The sequence below is a fragment of the Aplidium turbinatum genome, chromosome 12, assembly GCF_918807975.1.
Source record: "Aplidium turbinatum chromosome 12, kaAplTurb1.1, whole genome shotgun sequence".
Classification (NCBI taxonomy): domain Eukaryota; kingdom Metazoa; phylum Chordata; class Ascidiacea; order Aplousobranchia; family Polyclinidae; genus Aplidium; species Aplidium turbinatum.
Window position 1 is genome coordinate 7894143 of NC_137483.1, and position 18230 is coordinate 7912372.

The following is an 18230-nucleotide window of genomic DNA, read 5'->3' on the forward strand; positions in this document are numbered from 1 at the left end:
TCGAGTGTAGCAAAAATTGACTGCAATAGACACGTCTTTCGCCCATAAGGCTTGGCTCATCAGTATCGCACCACTAATTTATGTCACATAGTTCTCAACCGCTGCTTTTGTACGTCAATTTGAATTTTGAATCCTTACCTTTGTGCAAAGAAAACAACTAAACTAACTGTCGCCAAGGATATGCACTGTTAAGAAGTGTCTATCGCTGTCAATTCTTGCTACACTCGAATGCCGAGAAACACATGTGTTTGGACAAGTCTTGATGGCTAGCGTAGAGGCTACACCGATATGGTTAGCGAAACACAATGCTCGCTGTTCTACAGAGAGTAGCCAGGTAGTGCTGACGCCAGGAAGATCGCTACTTCTCAAGAAGAAAATACAAGCTGAAGTAATCGGAGGTGACCAAGAAGTCAGTTGATGAACTTCAAAGTGACATAACAACGCTAGAAAACACTTCAGTAACAGTGGTAGCTGTCCATTGACAACCTTCGCCAAGTGGGTGATATATTTAAGCAGTTTCAGCATAAAGCGGCATCAACTGAAACCCCAGGCATAACCACATCTCGCTGCACTATCTTGAACGCAGCACAATCACAGACAAGCGGGGATGGTCCCAGACAGCAAAATTCGTCATTATCACATTGACTGAACGTTTGCAGACGTTGAACTACTGTAAAAAATGTTGGATTTTGCTATCTGGGAAAAACAAGCCGGGGGGGGGGGAATAAATACATTTCTCGTAAAATCAAACCAATCAACACTTCCTGACATTGTTCACCGTAGTAAAGTAATACAAAACATAAACTTTCCATAATAACTTCAAAGTGCGCTGTGCAAATCATGCAAACATGCGTGCAAAGTCATTGTCCAGCTAGCAAAAATTGCAATGTTTTCACCGTGGCTACGTTAACAAACGTGGAGTCGATGGTTTAAGCTACCCAGACAATGTCTGCAGACGTTGAATCCATGTAAAAATGACAGATATTGTTGTCTGGGTGAAGAAAGATTTCTGTACTGTTCTGTATCGATAAGCAAAATCTGTCCTTTTACATTGATTCTACTTCCGGATCCATACGAATTAAAGAAAAAGCCCAGGCAACAAATCAATCGTTTTTTACACTGATTCAACATCTGCATACGTTAATACAATGTTATAAACGACTGATATGTAGTCTGAGAGGATGGAGTTGCTGGCTGACTGGAAATTTATACAGCAGTATGGTGCATTCCATTTGAGCCGTAAAGACTAAAGTAAACCAAAAACTTTCTATAAAATTAAAAAAAAGATTTGAATAAAATTAGACCGCAAGGGATAACTTAGATTATTACAACTTTAACAATTTAAAGCAGAAAAAAAAACAGTAGAAATTTATAAAACCACCTTATAGTACGTATGATCAAAAAACGATAAAGGGAGATGTTTCTACAGAGCACGAAAAACATTCTTCATTTGTTAAATAACACTGACGTTTCAAATACTTCGTTTGTCGTAGAGCAACGTAAAATAACCGTATTGAGACACTCACACACATAACAAAGCGAGATAATAGCACCTTTGTTTAAAAACGACCTTGTATTTCATAGAGCTATTGATAGACGTCCGTGTTTAAATGTAACGTTGACTCTATGTCGAAAGAACGTAATAAAAACGTGTTCAACCGGTTAATCCAGAGAGTGAGGGTGCATAGAAGTGGTGTGGAGATTTACATGATGGAGCTCCTTCCACTGTGACTTGTGTGTTGAATATAAAACAGAACATAGGCCTCCTTCGTACAGACAGACGACTCGTCCATGTCTGAAACTCTGTGGACAACAATTGCCAAAGTTTTTAGAACAATTTTTAAAAATGGGGAAATAACAGCACATTTGGAAAAAAATTCCACAAAAAAGCACAACGTTCTTTCAACAAAATGCACTTGACTCTCAAACAAATCTTTGAACCGTCAAAGCAACTTCAATCGCATTGTCAGAATGAAACTGACCAGATATTCTTGGCAAGATAACGAGGTGTCTTATTTTGGCAGTCCCGCAATATTCGCTTAAACCAACGTTTAAAAAACGCAAAGGTGATCGAAAAATGATAAAACGTGACACAAAAATACATGGAATGTGCACGACTATAAATTTCCAGGAAAAATGCAATAAAAAAGTTTGTAAAATTAGGTTGACAGTAAAATTACCTGGAATCATTATATTCATACCATTCCTTGAGTACAGGGTTCCAGCAATAAGCAGTATAGTGGCCGCCATAGCAGGAACCACAATGATTGGAAACCGCGTATAAGTCATATGTGGATGAACTCTTGTCTGCGGAAGAATCCAAGTTAAAGCACAAAGCTAGCTTTGAGCTTGCAGTGGAAATTAAATTGTAGAATAGATAGACAGAGATCAACACGATTACAACTACCCAAACAGAAAAATCCATCATTTTTACATTGATGCAACGTCTGCAAACAGATTTTGCTGTCTGGGTACTGCTTCAACATTTCTGTTCAAATAGCTGGTATAAAGACCCAGAACAACAAGTATGGAGTATGGAAAGCATCCATTCCATGACGTGGCCTACCCATAAGCCACATCTCGGGGGGGGGGGGGGGGGGGAATCACCACAGAGGGAGATTGTGGCCGCAGGTACGACACAGCAAAAAACAGCACATTGCACTGATTATATAACATGAACCATAAAAAAAATTTGTCCAAATGCAAAAACAACCTATGGAAACCTACGTCACAACACCCGGTGGTGACGTAACATTCTAACACTATGATACGTCACACATGAAGTGCACAAATTTACATTCACCACTTAGTTCCTAATGCTGACTTTTACACTTAAGGTGATCTCTTGACAGACAATACTTTATTTATGAAATATCTATTTTGCTAGAACAGGCAAAAATGTTTTTTTTTCAAATAAACAAGAAAATCAGACCGAATATGGATCAAGTATAATTATCAAACCTTTAATAAGATCATGCGTGGCCTACACAAATACACACGGTCCTACAGTTTGCCTTCAATGGCAAAAATTAGTAGGGTAACTCTTTATCATTAAGTATGAAGCACAAGATGTGACAAACACAAACTTTGAATTGTTAAAAAAAGACAAACGAGCCAGCAAACTATTGAGTAATGGCATGCAAGCTCGTACAAATAAATTGAAAAAACTTGCATGTAACATTAAAAACTGTCTCTCCCTGAACAGTGCGCCAAGGCATCATTACTATTCCAAGCAAGCGCTCTATTGAATCAATTTTTGAGATTAATTTAATTCCACGAAATTGATCGCAATTGCATTGTAAGGTCAATCGTGGACGGGTCAATTAAGATCAGGCGCCACAACCATGACAGAGTTCTTAAGCCAAGTGACGAGAAATTAACTTTTAGCAGGTTCTGTTGAGTTTGGACTGGCCACCTAATCAAAAAGCTACTTCTTTTTTTACATCGTTTCAACGTTTAGCGACGTTGTTTCAGTTTTCAGTTTATTCATTTTTTCTGCTGGCGAATAAACAAAAATATACACAACACAACGTTGAAACGATGTAAAGGGATTAACTTCTACTTCCTGGTCCACTTCAGAGCAATAAAAATCCCAGACAGCAAATCAGTTGATTTTTATATCGATTCAACGTCTGAATCGTCTACAGACGTTGAACCAATGTAGAAAACGACTGATTTGCTGTCTGGAGAAGCATATTGAAAAACTGACCTTCGCAAGTGTCTGAGGAATACGTCATCAACTTAAGCTTTTCGTAAACTGGGAATTTAACGAGGTTGGATAACTTCTGTCGGTACCGGCTGCCTTCGTTGAACCGTTTCAGGTCTAGCAACAAAAACAACGTTTTATTGATGCGAATTAACGAAAAAAGTGAAAATAATTTTGTAAACATTCAGTAAAATGATGAAGAACAAAGCCGAAAAATATTAATACAGCACAGCTGACAAGTGATTTTTGTGTTGTTTTAACGTCTGCTGAGGTAGAAGTGATGAAAAAAGACATCTTCTGCTAGTTGATACCTTTGGGCACACGATTTTCAAGACTCAGCACACATAAAAGCACAATGTAATAATTTAAACATGGTAGGAGACTTAATGATGATGATGAGGCGAAGAACAAGTTTGGATCCACTCACGAATGACGAGGATCTTTGGGAATCTGTGGATGGAAAGCTTCTTCTTCATCTTTCTCCGTACCTTGCATCTCTCACACACCTGTGGAAGACAAAGATGTCTCAACCATAGTCAGATTGACCCACACAACAAATCAACCGTTTTTTACATTGATTCAACGCCTGCAGACGTATATAAAAACAGGTTTGTTTGCCGTCTGGGGAACAGCATACGTCAGTGAATGGGCGAGCTGGGGTCGGTGGGCAAGAGACAGCCCGATGAACTGTTTCACTGTGCCTGGTTACATTATGTCAGTTCAGTGAGGAAACTGACGTGCCAAAGAATCTCTGTGACTTGGCACTATGACTAGTGAACTCTATGAACACCCGATGAACTCTTCCACTGTGCCTAGCTACATTATGTTAGTTTAGTGAGGAAGCTGACGTGCCAAAGAAATGCTGTGACTTGGCACTATGACAAGTGAAAGCATTTATGAGCGGCACAAAGGCTTGCCAAAGCAGCAGACTGTGATCCATCACTTGCACGAGATGTAGATGGGTTACACCTTGCTGTTTCCACTCAGTAAAACCCTCGATGTAATCAAGTGACAAGTGATCATAATCACACAATTATTATAACATAATTAAGTTAACTACGTCGTTGAAATATGGTTGAGAATGAACTTTAGAATTGCCGACACGTTTGCAGCGTGCAAAGTTTCGTTTAATAATAGGTTGAGTTTCGCTTTTAGCAGCGTGATCGTTGCTTACTTCACAGTGTAGATACAAACGACCTGTTTTAGCCTGATGCTGCGAGTTCGCTGTGGTAGTAGCGGTTTGCACTAGCTTTCGGAACACAGTTCTCTAGTCACGTGCTATGACCATGACTTCTTTTAATAAGCCGGAATCCATTCCTTTGGTAGGTGACATCAACCGACGTTCAAATAACGCGACATTTAGTAGGTAAACTGTACCGGCTTCTCGTCTCTGTCCAGCACTTCTTGCTTGGTGAAGTTGCGTAGGCAGTCGTCGAGTGTGACTGAGTCCAACGAAAACGAGCTCTAAATACAACCATGGATAGTTAGCTAGAACGTCGAACATCGTTAAAATAACGCAAATACGACGTTGGCTAAGTCACAAAAGTCTTTGGCTATTGAAATACAGTCAAAGAACCAGTCCTTCATTCTGCAGACATTGAACTGATGGAAAACAGGATTGAATGCTGGCTGGAAAAAAGGATATGGCCGATAGAGAACAAATCTGCTGCAAAGCAATCCCGGAAGAATCAATGAAGGATTTATTGACATTTCTTAAGTCAATGGAAGCAGCAAAGAATGGACACAATAGTATAGCTTGGTCCGTACAGGCTGTGTTTATTTCATGCAGAAAAAGTAAACTAGAGAGCAAAATTCACCATTTTTACATTGATTCAAAGTCTGCAGACGTTGAATCAATGTAAAAATGACAGATTATGCAGTTTGAGAACTGAAACTGCACTTAGTGCAGTAAAGCAGCCGGCGGCCATGGCCGCTAAGTGGTGCTTGAATGACCGCCGGTGCTACCTCCGCAGTCGGCCAATTTGGCCGCCGGTTTCTTCTAACTAATTATTTAATTTCGTAATAGAATGATCGTGGATTAGCTGTCGAAAATATCTAGTATCAAAGAGTGACGCAGAATTAGGTCAGCGCGTCATAATCACCACTGTTGTATTGTGCGGAAACTTTTGCTATTGTATGGAAAATATCTAGCTGCGATCACCAGCTATAAGTCTTGTTTGTAATTCCCTACGTTTATTTTAATAAAGTGTTAATGCGTAGTGCTAAGTTACATCGGCTGGCAATATCGTCATTTTTATGTCGATTCAATGTTGTCGGACATTGAATCGTTGTTAAAAAGGAGAACTACCCAGACAACAAAATTCGTCATTTTTACCCTGATTTAACGACTGCAAACGTAGAATCAATGTAAAAATGACGGATTTTGTTGTCTGGGTAGGTTAGTTGACATCCGAGGGAAAACACGTGTCTTCATAGTTGAGAAATGTTTCCGATGTGGGTTAGTGACTTCACACCCTCAATGGTGACGTAATAAGGGTATAAATGGTCAGGTTTTATGAAAGGCTGTATGCAGTTGAAACAATTTAGTGTCGTTAGATGGTCCCGCAAAACCGGATTAAAGTCCCGATAAAGCAGTTATTGCGTGGTACAACGATTCTATTGCAGGACGTCGCCCAGACTTCAACAACACTAAGTGATCATTTTGGCATTGTTGCAAGTTTAATTCTATTTACTTGTGCTATCGTTATTTGTATTTTGGCCTCCAAGCACGCAGATTTGGCCGCCGAGAAGGAGCTCTCGGTAGGCCACGATGGCTGCCGGAAAAAAACACGAGTTTTAAGGCCTGCACTAGAACTTAAAGCCTACCTTTGAAACGGAGAGCGACAAGTCCCAAAAAGGGTCATAGGTCAGAGACACGAAGCCACATTCCAGGCACTCCAACCTCGACTCTAATTGGCCGACGAAAAGATCGAAGATGAAGCTCTTGTCTTTCTGTGCGTACCACTTCCAAGTTTCACGAGCGATTTCCTGAGGGCTGAAAACAACAACACCACTTCTTACAGAGGTAAAAGAAGATAATAGTGGTCTCATACTCAGTTACTGAGCCTCGGGGAATGAGAAGATAAGATTCTTACTTTATTCGGCTTTCGGCACTCACCAGGGTAGGGTGGTCACTGGTCAGTTCCTTTCTTTCGGCCAACTTTCCTTCAGCAACTACTCCCACCTAATTTTTATTACCGTACACCATGGTCATGGGTAGTGGTAAGTGATGCTTATCAAGAACCAGCTAAGCCGGGTGTTGAAATAGGTTCGCATTGTGGAAAGTCAACTCCTTACCCGAAGTGCCATCCCATCGCTTTTTACAGACGAGTAAAGTGAATTCATTCGAGCACCAACGTCACTTTCATCATTCAAAATAAATTTAAAAAAAACTGCGACGTAACAAAAGTTTTTATCACGTTAAATAAGACTTGGAAACTTTTCACACCAAAAACAGCAACATCGTACCTTCTATGAGAAATATCTCTCATGGGTTGAGAAGATCTTTTCGACGCTTGGTTGATATCCTCGTGCAAGCCTTCCAATAGAAAGCGCAAGAACTCCTGGCAATCTTGCTGCCTGTGATAAATCAAAAGCTCACTTCAAACAAGTTCAATGAAAACACTGCGTTCAGTTATGTGGAAAAGGTGAGGTAACCTACCGTACTAGGTTGAGTACTCACTAAAACAGCATCTAATCGCGTTAATCAATGTCTTGTTGTATACATAAATCAGGGCTAAAGATGAATTTGAAATTAACACCCCCGTCCCCTATAGTACCTGTCATTACATTTTCGACGTCGATGTCGTATCAGTGTCCTCGCAAGCACGTATCTACGCATACAGTGGACACGTACGCAGTTTACGTCGCGCCATGGAGAATCATGTAGCAACTAGGGGGTTTTCCAAACGTTGCAAAATCAAAGCTAGGCATCGGCAAGCGTCGTGGTCGTCGTGTGAGCCTCTGGGGCCGAGGGTCTATCTTTTTACGACCTCAGATTCATGATGCTCCCGGACTACACTGGAAGGCTACCAGAGAGCATCCAGTCTTTGATTTCATCATCCAAGACGCGCAGACCCACCACTCAGTTAGGTGGCTTGAAGATGGTACAGTCATTGACAAACAACGAAAAGCAAATCAGTTGTTGATAGAACCTTACTCGTATCCGGTGAAACGAGGGGAGAATTTTTGAATTTGAGATTTGAAGTTTGTTGGCGTGACCGACGAGGATGAACCAGACCACAAGTCTTTGATCACTTCAGAGAAAGCTGCGTTCAAAGCAGAATATTATGTTAAATACGGTATATGTGCAATTGTGCAGTTGTACTGAATGGAAAAACCTACCACATTTGCAATTGCTACAGAAGAAAAGGTGTTCCAGTTAGATAAGTGATTGAAATGAAATTTTGCAACCAATAACATGCCATTTTTGTTTTCAGATTCGGCTTTTATAAATATATAATTTTTAGTGCAAGTTTATTTGTTTTTATATTTTGTATCAGCTCGTAAAATGGCGTGGACCGGACTAAACACTATCCATTTATTGCGAAAGATTTCGTCAAAAATAGGGAATCTGTGACTGGAACCTCTTCTGTGAGGCTGTGCGATGAGACATGATAAACATTTCGATTGCTTTTAATTTCGTCTGTTCTTCCTCGTTTAAAATGTGGTAGGTTTTTATGCCGGACTTATTGCATCACACGGTGCTTGTTCGTCAGCTGTGTACCAGAGTAAAGAAAGCGTCTGACTGACACTTTATGGTTGGTAATTCGATACTCGTCAACGGCACTCGGTTGTCTTGACAACATACTTTATAAAAATGCAAATATGAAAGCAGCGGGCTGGAGGAGTTTTTGCTGATTCATGCTGTCTGTTGCGTGCGTCTATTACATCGTAGTGTGTTTGCAATTTGTTTTATTGTGTTGTCACAATAAAATGATGACATTATTTGTGCAGTAAAAATAAAAAAAGGACCAATTTGCTGATCTACCTTTCATTAATTTCCCTTTCATGGAAGAAGAGTGATTTATTTCACTTTCATAAGCAGAACTGAGACAGTAATCTCGAAGCTTTCTAGTGTTGGATAAGCATTGGATGATTGAGTTCATGAAACACTGAAAAAAAATATATAAATAGCAAAACTAGTCACTCTTTATTTAAACAAACCGTAACAGTCTGTTTCACTCTAGCAGGCATCTTCAGAGGTTTCTTATTCAAGTAGAATTCTACTACAAAAATGTTTTTGTTTATCTTAGACTTTCAGTTTGTTCCTAACGAATGCTTTGAATGAAATCTTAGGCAAGGCAGAACCTTTTTGTCAAGCTTTGCTGTTAATACAGGTATAACATAAAGCAGGTAACCTGGTAATACTGTAAAGTAATAAATAATCCACAACCTGAGTACGTTCACAAATGTAGCCCGTGGCTGAGATATGACAAAGGTGGAACTTATTTATGCAGATTGCAAAGTAACAAAGCAGGAAATGCACATAAAACGATCATGTTCGGCGTTCCCGAAGACAAGAGGTTCACAACTGCATATGTATAAACTCGCAATAGCAGTTTAATCGAACTCTACAAATTGCAAGGGCTTCTGGAGCATATCAAGGTCAAGATTGTGAAAAACAAAATTACAAATTTGCAACGAACATCCATTACCGTACAGTGTAGATTCAAACGATCTGTTATAGCCTGATGCTGCGGGTTCTTTTTGGCAATATCAAATTACACTAGCTTTCGGAACACAGTTCCCTAGTCATGTGCTATGACGAATGGTGTTGAAGTCAGTGAGTGGTTCTTTAAAGATAATTTGATATTGCCAAAAAGAACCCGCAGCATCAGGCTATAACAGATCGTTTGAATCTACACTATGAAGTAAGCAACGATCATGCTGCTAAAAGCGAAACTCATTCAACTACAATCCATTACCGTATTTCCAATGTTTTTCAGACCTATAGTTCCATTTCCATCAGTCTTGTGGCCCTACACAAGCAAAACAATGGTTGATATGGATGGGGAAATTGTTTTTACAATTTAATGGCTGCGAATACAAGCAAAAGTTACTACTTTGCCAGGTTGTAGAAAGAATATTTTGATGCAGAGATCAGTGTTCCTATTGCTAATTTGTTATAATTATGCGAGTCAAGCCGTGTGCGAGTGATTGACCACACACAAATTAACGCAGTGCAAAGATATTGATTTTTCATTGCAACGTCAAGCACGGCGACCATAACGTGGCCCAAATATTATTGTTGAAGTGGCTCTACACGAAGCTGGCACGATCAAAGGCTTCGCTGAAAATTACCGAGTAAGAAGCATACTACACCAGTTTTAGATTTCGACAATCATAGCCAATATAATTTCCAATTTAGTTAACTTAGTTGGAATTTACCAACTTCTTAATCAGTTCCGACAGCAAAATTGAAAAATTGCATAGCACTGAAGACTTGAGTAGGCTACAGTATATTCTCCCCAAAAAGCTGTGATAGTAAGTCTCTAACTAAAACAAGCATAAACAATTAAACATGCTTAACATTTGATGCGATTAAAATGTATGAGTCAATTCCGTTGAAGACGGTTTTATATGTGCATGACATATCCTGGATAACACACTGAATGTTGTAGATTAAGCTATTAATAAGCTAACACATAGTCTGAATTCCTTAACCATAACTGTAGTTTGGAACAAATAATCCTGCTCTGCCAACAAAACAAAAAAGTTTTCCCTCCACTTAATGTAAATCTTTCACTACAGAGCGAAAGCCTGGACATGATAATAAAACGTGAAAAAAGACAGTAGATAACAGACTAAAAGTTTAACGAAAAAGGAAAATCAACAAAAAACAGTCAATACAAAACTTAAAATTATACACCGTACGCACCCAAGAGGTTGACGAAGTTCGAGAGTAACGCCTTGGGACATCTGATCTTGGCCTTGAATATGAACAATTACCATTGTCTCTTGAGCTGCTGTAAAAACTCATTGCCTGACCAATCAAATAGGCCTTTCATATTAACTGCTAGGTCATTCTCTCAGGCTCACTGCCTATTCCCAACAGGGCAGGGTTTTAACCTTTTCAAGCAACTAACAAACACATCTGTCCCTCCAGAAAAATTATATTTTGCTATTATTACATCATAATTGCCATTTTGAGGAATATTACTTTCTGCTTCCTTGACACAAAAAACTAATGTCTAGTCACATTCTTTTTTTAATTGCTGATAATGGATGCCATAGCCCAGTGGTTCTCAACGTGGGGCCTACGTCCCACCGGCGGAGCATGGCGAAATTATGGTGGGGCGTGGATGTTTAAGACATATTGATACAATTTCTTGACTCACCTAATCACTATCATAACATTTCATTTTAAAACGACTGGAAATACAAAATGATATGCACTTCTTTACTATCACACTAATTGGTAGAGATATCAAGTTCATCCACTTGTTTACTTATTTATCATTGAATTTTTCGCACAATACTGTACTTGTCATTTCATTACGTCACAAACATATTACGTGGCGATCTTGAAAAAGACAAAAAAAACTTGTATGCTTATTTATTATACTTTCCAGTTGCTGATCAATGTTTTTCCACAACATAGAGGTAGTTTCTTCCACTTCGCGCTGCTAGTGCCAGATTAATCTTTAAATGCGAAAAAAATACTCTCCCTCAAGTAGCTACTTTGATAAAGCAAAAACTGATAAATTTTCCGTCGTCTTATTTAGTCGATTGTAGGTTTAGCGTTGTTGCGGGTTTGTTGTATGCTAAGAGAAATCAACTAAAAATCACTAAATATGGTGATTTGAGACTTCACGTAAAAATGAAATTCAATCTCTCTTTCAAAGCAGAGAATATATATACATACTCCTGATCCTGAGTCATGAACAAAGCTCAATGCAGAAATATCAGCACCGATCATCAAGAATACTTGAACACTACTCCATTTAAATGAAAAACTTTATTCAAAATAACTAGTGTAGTGATTTAAGTCAGTCTTGATAAAAACTCTTACCGTGGTATATTCAGGCGACGATTCACGACTTGAGACGCGTCCGTTTACTAAAGATGATCTATCGGTAGTGTCTTTGTGTGGGTAGTCATCCACTGAGAAGGAGACAAAGTAGAATTGCAATCGAGTTGAGTTGAGTTTTATTTCTATTTATCGTGAAAGCAGAAGACTTTTTACCTGAAATTGAATTCTGTGGAAATGCAGACCGGATGTGGAGACTCACGGGATAAGAATAGGAGAAATCTGGATATTCCTCAGCAACTAAAAATATCATATACAAAAACAAGTAGCCTACCCCGGTAATCAAGACGTACGGTAAATCAAGAACAAAATATTCCCGCAATCGCAAATAAAATCCCTTATTCTTGACAGGGCGTGGAACAATGTGGATTTCGCAAGATATTAGCAGTGAAGACTCAATAAACCAATAAACAACACGGTATTGAAAACCAGACCATCAGCAAAAATGTTTTTGATTATCTAACACGTAGATTCAGAATCTAATTTTGTTTTGATAAGCCGTTCAAACTTGAAGTTGCAATGCAATCTGCATCAGTATCAACATTCAACAGCAAAGTAAGAGCTTAGAAATCTTTGCAATTGATCTACGGCTTGGATCAAGAATTCAATGGATTGTTGAGGTCGGTGTTCACCAAAAAGCGAGACTATGAGATGCTGAGTTGCAAGTTGCTGTGGGAAGTAAAATGCACAGAAGTTGGTCGGAAAAAGCACCTGGCGAGGATCGTGGTCAGTGGAACAAAACTAATTAACTTAAGGCCAGTGAAAAAGCTACCGCATGGCAGGAAAAAAAATAATGGAAATATATAAACTGAATAAAAAAAATATGATCAAATTTCTTAAATTGATTTCCATATATCACTTACCTTTCTTAGTAGATGCTTTGATATCTGAAAAATAACTTGATCCCCAACTGCCAGCAGATGAGTCAAGACCCTGTGGTAAGTAGTTTTCTCTTGTTCGGTCATTCCTGTAGGTTGGTGACATTGATGTTGACCCTAAACTTAATGAAGATGTCGGGAAATCTGGGAGACCTGTTTTTTGTCGACTGATGGAACCAGCTCTAGCACGAATTGATGGTCGAACAATGTCACTGCTGCTATTCTCTGTAGCGCTTGTAAAAACGTAGCTGGACGTGGGTGGAGATTTATGTTGCCTTGACTGAAAACAATAAAAAATAACATTATTCTTTTTACTGTAAAGCTGAAAAATAACTTCCAACAAAAAGTTTACGTGCAAATAATGTAAAAACTCACCGAAGAACTGAAGTTGTTCAGACGATTGTTAGTTGATGACAAAACAGCATTGCGTTCATTTTTGCTGCAAAGTCAAAAACGCATTTGGGATTGGTAACTTTTAAATATAATATATAAACAGTTGAGTTGTGTAATAAAACTTTTATGTTTACCTCACACAACTTGAGAATATAAGCCACAGGGTTGAGAAAAATCCGGGTTTTTTTAGTTTTATTTAAAAAAGATGCAAAAAAGGTAGATTCATGCTTATTTCACCTCAAATACTACTTTTTACCAATGAAGTGCCTCTCACTCACGGTACAGTGGGTACATGCTGGCATAACTCAACAAAATAATGCACTAGGGCTGTTTAACTCGGAATGGCCGGTTTCGGTGAGTCCGATTCGGTGAGTTCCCTATTCGGTGAGAGCCTTTTTCGGTGAGAGCCCTATTCGGTGATTTTTTTTTAAATTATTGGGTACCGTAGCCTAATTATCATTGCCGTTATAGGGTTACGGGTTAGGGGTTAAAGGTTTAGGTTAGGGTCTTATTTCAACGTTTAGCGACGTTAAAACGATGTAAAAGCGGCAATGATAATTAGGTTACGGTACCCAATAATTTTCAAAAAAAATTCAAAAAAATCACCGAATAGGGCTCTCACCGAAAAAGGCTCTCACCGAAAAGGCTCTCACCGAATCGGACTCACCGAATCAGACTCACCGAATCGGACTCACCGAATAGTAGCAGACCCTGTTTAACTATGAGGCCTTCTTGCATAAATGAGTTTTAGTGTAGTACAAAGTGGCATTACTTGCTTTTGTGTACAGAAATATCCACTGTGTTTTCAATTTATCCTTGGAAATTTACTTCACAATCATATCCTTAAGTCCTAATTTGAAGTTTGTTTTAAGTACCTTGTAGTACTTTGGTTCATTTTTTCAATTTTCTTATAAAAATTAGACAAATATGATGCTCTGGGTTTTTTATGTGTTTTTGGGTTTTTTTAAGTGTTTTTTTTTAAAAAAAAGACACCCGTTTTTTTTTGGGTTGGGTAAAATACCGACAACCCTGATAAGCCATAAGGTATGCAATACTCAGAGCAGTAAAAAGAACATCTAACATAAATGCAACTAACACAGTAACTGGCACTCATACTAAAAATTAAGTATGTACAGTAGATTTTTCAGCAAAAAGTACACCTAAATTTCCAGGTTGATTTTCAGATTGACAAGTAGGTTAGTAGGCTACAGCTTATTTTCCAAAAAAGTCGGATTTACATGAACTTTATGTTAACTAAAGCAGACTAGTCGAAACAAGCAAAAAGCTTGTATGCAAATAAATGCATTGTATCTACCTAGTAGTACAGAAGTGACAAACTGGCTCTCAAGACAAAAAAAAAACACACACATATAGGCTATGCGGTATATATGGTATTTTTGAGTAAATTAGGTCAATCACATAACTAAGACTTTGGATGGCAAAATTGTAAAATTAATACACAGGAAAAATACAAAACCAGACTGAGGATTGACAACAACACTATGACTAACTAATAGCTCAATGGATAAACAGCTGGCTTTCTCTGAGTAATTATGGTTGATCTCTCAGCAAGTACCATTGAACAAACCAACTTCAACAACATCTCACCATGCAGCAGCACCTATTGGAAGGACTACCTAGTTTACAATTTACAAAATATACAGTTACTTTGTCTGCAGAAAGAAGAAGCTTTAGATTTTAGAAGTCTGTCAACCTCAGTAACTGATTATATATATATAAGTGGTTCAGATTCTTTACAAAGTAGGCTACCGTATATAGCGCATAAGTGTAGAAAAGTTTAAAGTAAACTTAAAAAGTATATATTTCAGTTTTTTGTTACACATTCCTTTAGTCAACTACATTAAGTAGATTATACATATATACTGCATTTGCAAAACAAAGCACATCAACAACAAAGTGTTATTCAAAGTTAAAAGTAAAACACGAACTTTGTAGTACGCCAATCCACAGGTTGCAAGGGCAAAATCTTAAGCTTTGGTAATCTAAATGTATATATAGAAAAGGTTAATAGTTACTCTAAAACATGGAGCACATCTTTTAGGTGCAGACAGTTAGGTGCTATTCCAAGTTAAGTCTATTGTAATTCCATATAATTCCAAAGTCTATTTTTATTAGGTGCTTGATGGTGATACAGCAGACAGTGGCGTACGCAGGATTTTCTCAAGGGGGGGGGGGGGGGGGGGGGAGGGGGGGGCATTCGAAATGCTATTCAAATCAAAATGAAAACGAATTAAAAAAACACCCATTTGCGAATTATAACCAGAAAGTTATATAGTATAAGATTAGCCTACCATACTCATTACTCAGCTTGCATTGACAATACTTTGTTAGTTTGCAACAGTTATGTTAGGCCTACTCATTTGGATAGATTTTGTATTTACAACAATCGCATAATCAAGCATTTCTGAATTTCTGATAAAATGAGTGTAACTTGACATACCGAATAGCACCTAAATGACAGGGTGCTTCAATGCACCGCACCTAAATACGCTTACGCCACAGTGCACATACCTATTTGGCAGGAACCTAACTGTCTGCAGCTAAAAGATGTGAACCAATACATTATGACCTCATAAAAATTTAATTGCATATATAGAAAAAGTAAATCAAACAATTGCGATAAGGATATGAAACTAATTAATCACACAGCAACTTTAAAAATGTTATATATACATCTAACCAATACATGAAAAACAGTTAAGCATTTCATTTACAAATAGGGATGGGCAATTCAGAATAATTCACTATTCCAGAATATTAAACCGAATCCAGAATACCGAATCCTATTAACTTCCAGGCTCCAGCAACACAAAAAGTAAAAAATGTCAGACACAAAAGCTACACAATCAAAGTAAATGTTTGTTGCAATGCAACACATTAAGGCATTCTAAATGACTGCCAGCCAAACGGGAGCAGTGTTGCCAGATGATGGAAGCCGTTTGGCAACAAAAAGTAACTAAAATTTCACCAGATATTTAAAACACCCTAAATAAAGCAATTTCGCTTAAATACAAATAGTTTTTAAGACATAAGACACTGCCATCATCCATATGCAAACCTCTTGCAAAACGTTGCAAAAGTTATAATCTGGTTCCAAGGTCAAAAAGCTTGGCAATAAAGACCTCTAAATTTCACCAGAATTTTTTAATTTGATATTCTATTTTCCCATCTGGCAATGCTGAACGGGAGCGCAGCTTAGTTGCCGTCAAGCCCGCAGTGGAAAAGCATCGCTCGGAAGATGCTGATGTGGCAGGTATGCTGAGGTGTTTCAGAGCTAACTCCTTTAGCAGGGGCATCTGCTCAATGTTGTTACGCCCACCAGTCAAACTATCGCAGAGTCGCATACGCACGTGGATTGAAAAAAAGCATTGCACGATTGTGCATGTGTACAAAGCGTGAAGAAAATTGCACGCTTAGTTTCTTTGATTGCTCATGCGAGCGAGTGACGTAGGGTTGCATGCGCCGTGCGCACACAACGCGTGCAAAATGTTTTTGAAAGTGCGGAACTGCGGATGGGGTCAATGCAAAGAAAAAAGTGAGTAAACCACACTTTTTTTCAGTTCACTGTCTCAAGCTGACAGCTTGCACAAGACTTATGCATATCTTTAAAACCGAATCTTATTACCCGGTTTTATTGCCGTTTTGGATTCGGATAGTTTAGGATCCGAAACCTTCTGGATTCGGTATTTTGAATTGCCCATCCCTATTTACATACAAACAAAAAAGTGACGCAGAATTTTGCAAGTAACGGCAATTTTAGAACCACATGTAGATATTGAAAAAGTACGCAAGACATCACAGCAAATGATCTAATACAATTAATACAATATATATTATAAGTTGTTTTTTTATCACTCTGAAACAAAACTATCACCAAAACCACACTTCAAACAGAAGAACTCTGCAGTACAAAACACCTTATTAGTTTACCGTACCTATATAATAAGGAAAACATTTGCCAGCTTAGTCAATGTAAACATCTCTACCATACTATCAAATAAAGTACTTTCATTCACATACTCATATTTTTTTGGGTTGTAATCCAAGATAGTGTCATTGCTGCTAGTGTAGTTCCGTTGTCTTATCAGTACATCTGATTGGTCACTGCAAATAGCAACACATAAAGTACTCTAAATTACAAAGAACAACCAGATAATAATTCAATTTGTATTACCTTGAGTATCTGCTGCTGTAATACCGGTACCTATCATGAGGGGAACTTGAGCTGTTGTACATCCTTTAGACACATAGAAGTTCTTGATAAATTTCATGTAAACAAAAATTTAATAAACACCATTTTTATGAAAAAATTGCCTAGAGTAAAAATTCCTGAAATCATATAACCAATTCAGTATTTATGAAAACTTTCTGATTGGAATTTATCAAATGACATTAAAACACTGCATGACTATGATGGAATAAAAATGTCAGACTAACCACTTAAAAGTTAGGTCAATACTCATCACGACAAGCCAACTTTGTGCTTTTTTAGCAAGACATTACCATATTACATATCAGATAGAACATTTATTAATTTGAACAGTCTGAATTTGAAAAGGTATAATATAATATTATTTAATCTTTACAACAGTTTAAAGCGATCTGCTGAAATTAGCTATGTACTTATTGTTAAGCATCTGTCAACTCCTTCAAATTGCATTCACTTTTTCAGAATTACAAAGGTTGGATTAGACTGTCAGAAAATGGAAACAAATAAGTATCTAGCTTTTCAAATTATGTTACTCAAATCTTTCAAACCACATACCGTATGTACCGTAGCATCTGAATCAATGAATGTTATGGTTATGCAACTAGTCTTGTCTGTTGAGTGTTGAGATGTATAGCCTGCATGCATGATACCATTGGCGTTGATTTTTACTGACCTAAGCTAATTCTAGGAGGCAAGAATTCCTCACTGATTCTGCAAGTGATTTTCAAAGTAGCTGAATTTTTGCCTAAATAATTTTAATGCACTATTTGTGGACCCACATCACATGTCAGTTTGTGGACCTACATTGTTGTGCATCATTTTGTGTACAGTTTAGTTTGGCTGTAATTGAGTAACGTTGACCAAATGCCCTGGAAGACACACAACGAAGACCTTTGCAAGCTAATGCAAGACTTAATGTAGCTAAATACAACGCAGTGAATGCTATTCGTTCAAGACTAAAATCGTCGGTCAATCACGCAACAGTCTCAC

General features: G+C 38.0%; 2 protein-coding genes across 2 annotated transcripts; both read right to left on the reverse strand.

The window, feature by feature from the left end:
• Nucleotides 1-462: 462 nt before the first annotated feature.
• On the reverse strand, nucleotides 463-10791 carry LOC145781436 (ubiquitin carboxyl-terminal hydrolase 2-like). Its single transcript, XM_082593219.1, has 11 exons — nucleotides 10587-10791; nucleotides 9634-9687; nucleotides 8697-8820; nucleotides 7866-7974; nucleotides 7175-7285; nucleotides 6533-6701; nucleotides 5084-5170; nucleotides 4134-4212; nucleotides 3710-3823; nucleotides 2181-2307; nucleotides 463-1803 (listed from the first exon to the last, which is right to left on the reverse strand). Exons 1-11 carry the CDS (start codon nucleotides 10686-10688, stop codon nucleotides 1704-1706), a joined length of 1176 nt encoding a protein of 391 aa, XP_082449345.1. The 5' UTR covers nucleotides 10689-10791; the 3' UTR covers nucleotides 463-1703.
• An 875-nt stretch (nucleotides 10792-11666) lies between these two features.
• On the reverse strand, nucleotides 11667-17315 carry LOC145780547 (uncharacterized). The gene is made up of 7 exons (XM_082592174.1): nucleotides 17205-17315; nucleotides 17051-17134; nucleotides 14959-15012; nucleotides 12992-13055; nucleotides 12602-12896; nucleotides 11895-11978; nucleotides 11667-11812 (listed from the first exon to the last, which is right to left on the reverse strand). Exons 1-7 carry the CDS (start codon nucleotides 17264-17266, stop codon nucleotides 11667-11669), a joined length of 789 nt encoding a protein of 262 aa, XP_082448300.1. The 5' UTR covers nucleotides 17267-17315.
• Between the last annotated feature and the right edge of the window lie 915 nt (nucleotides 17316-18230).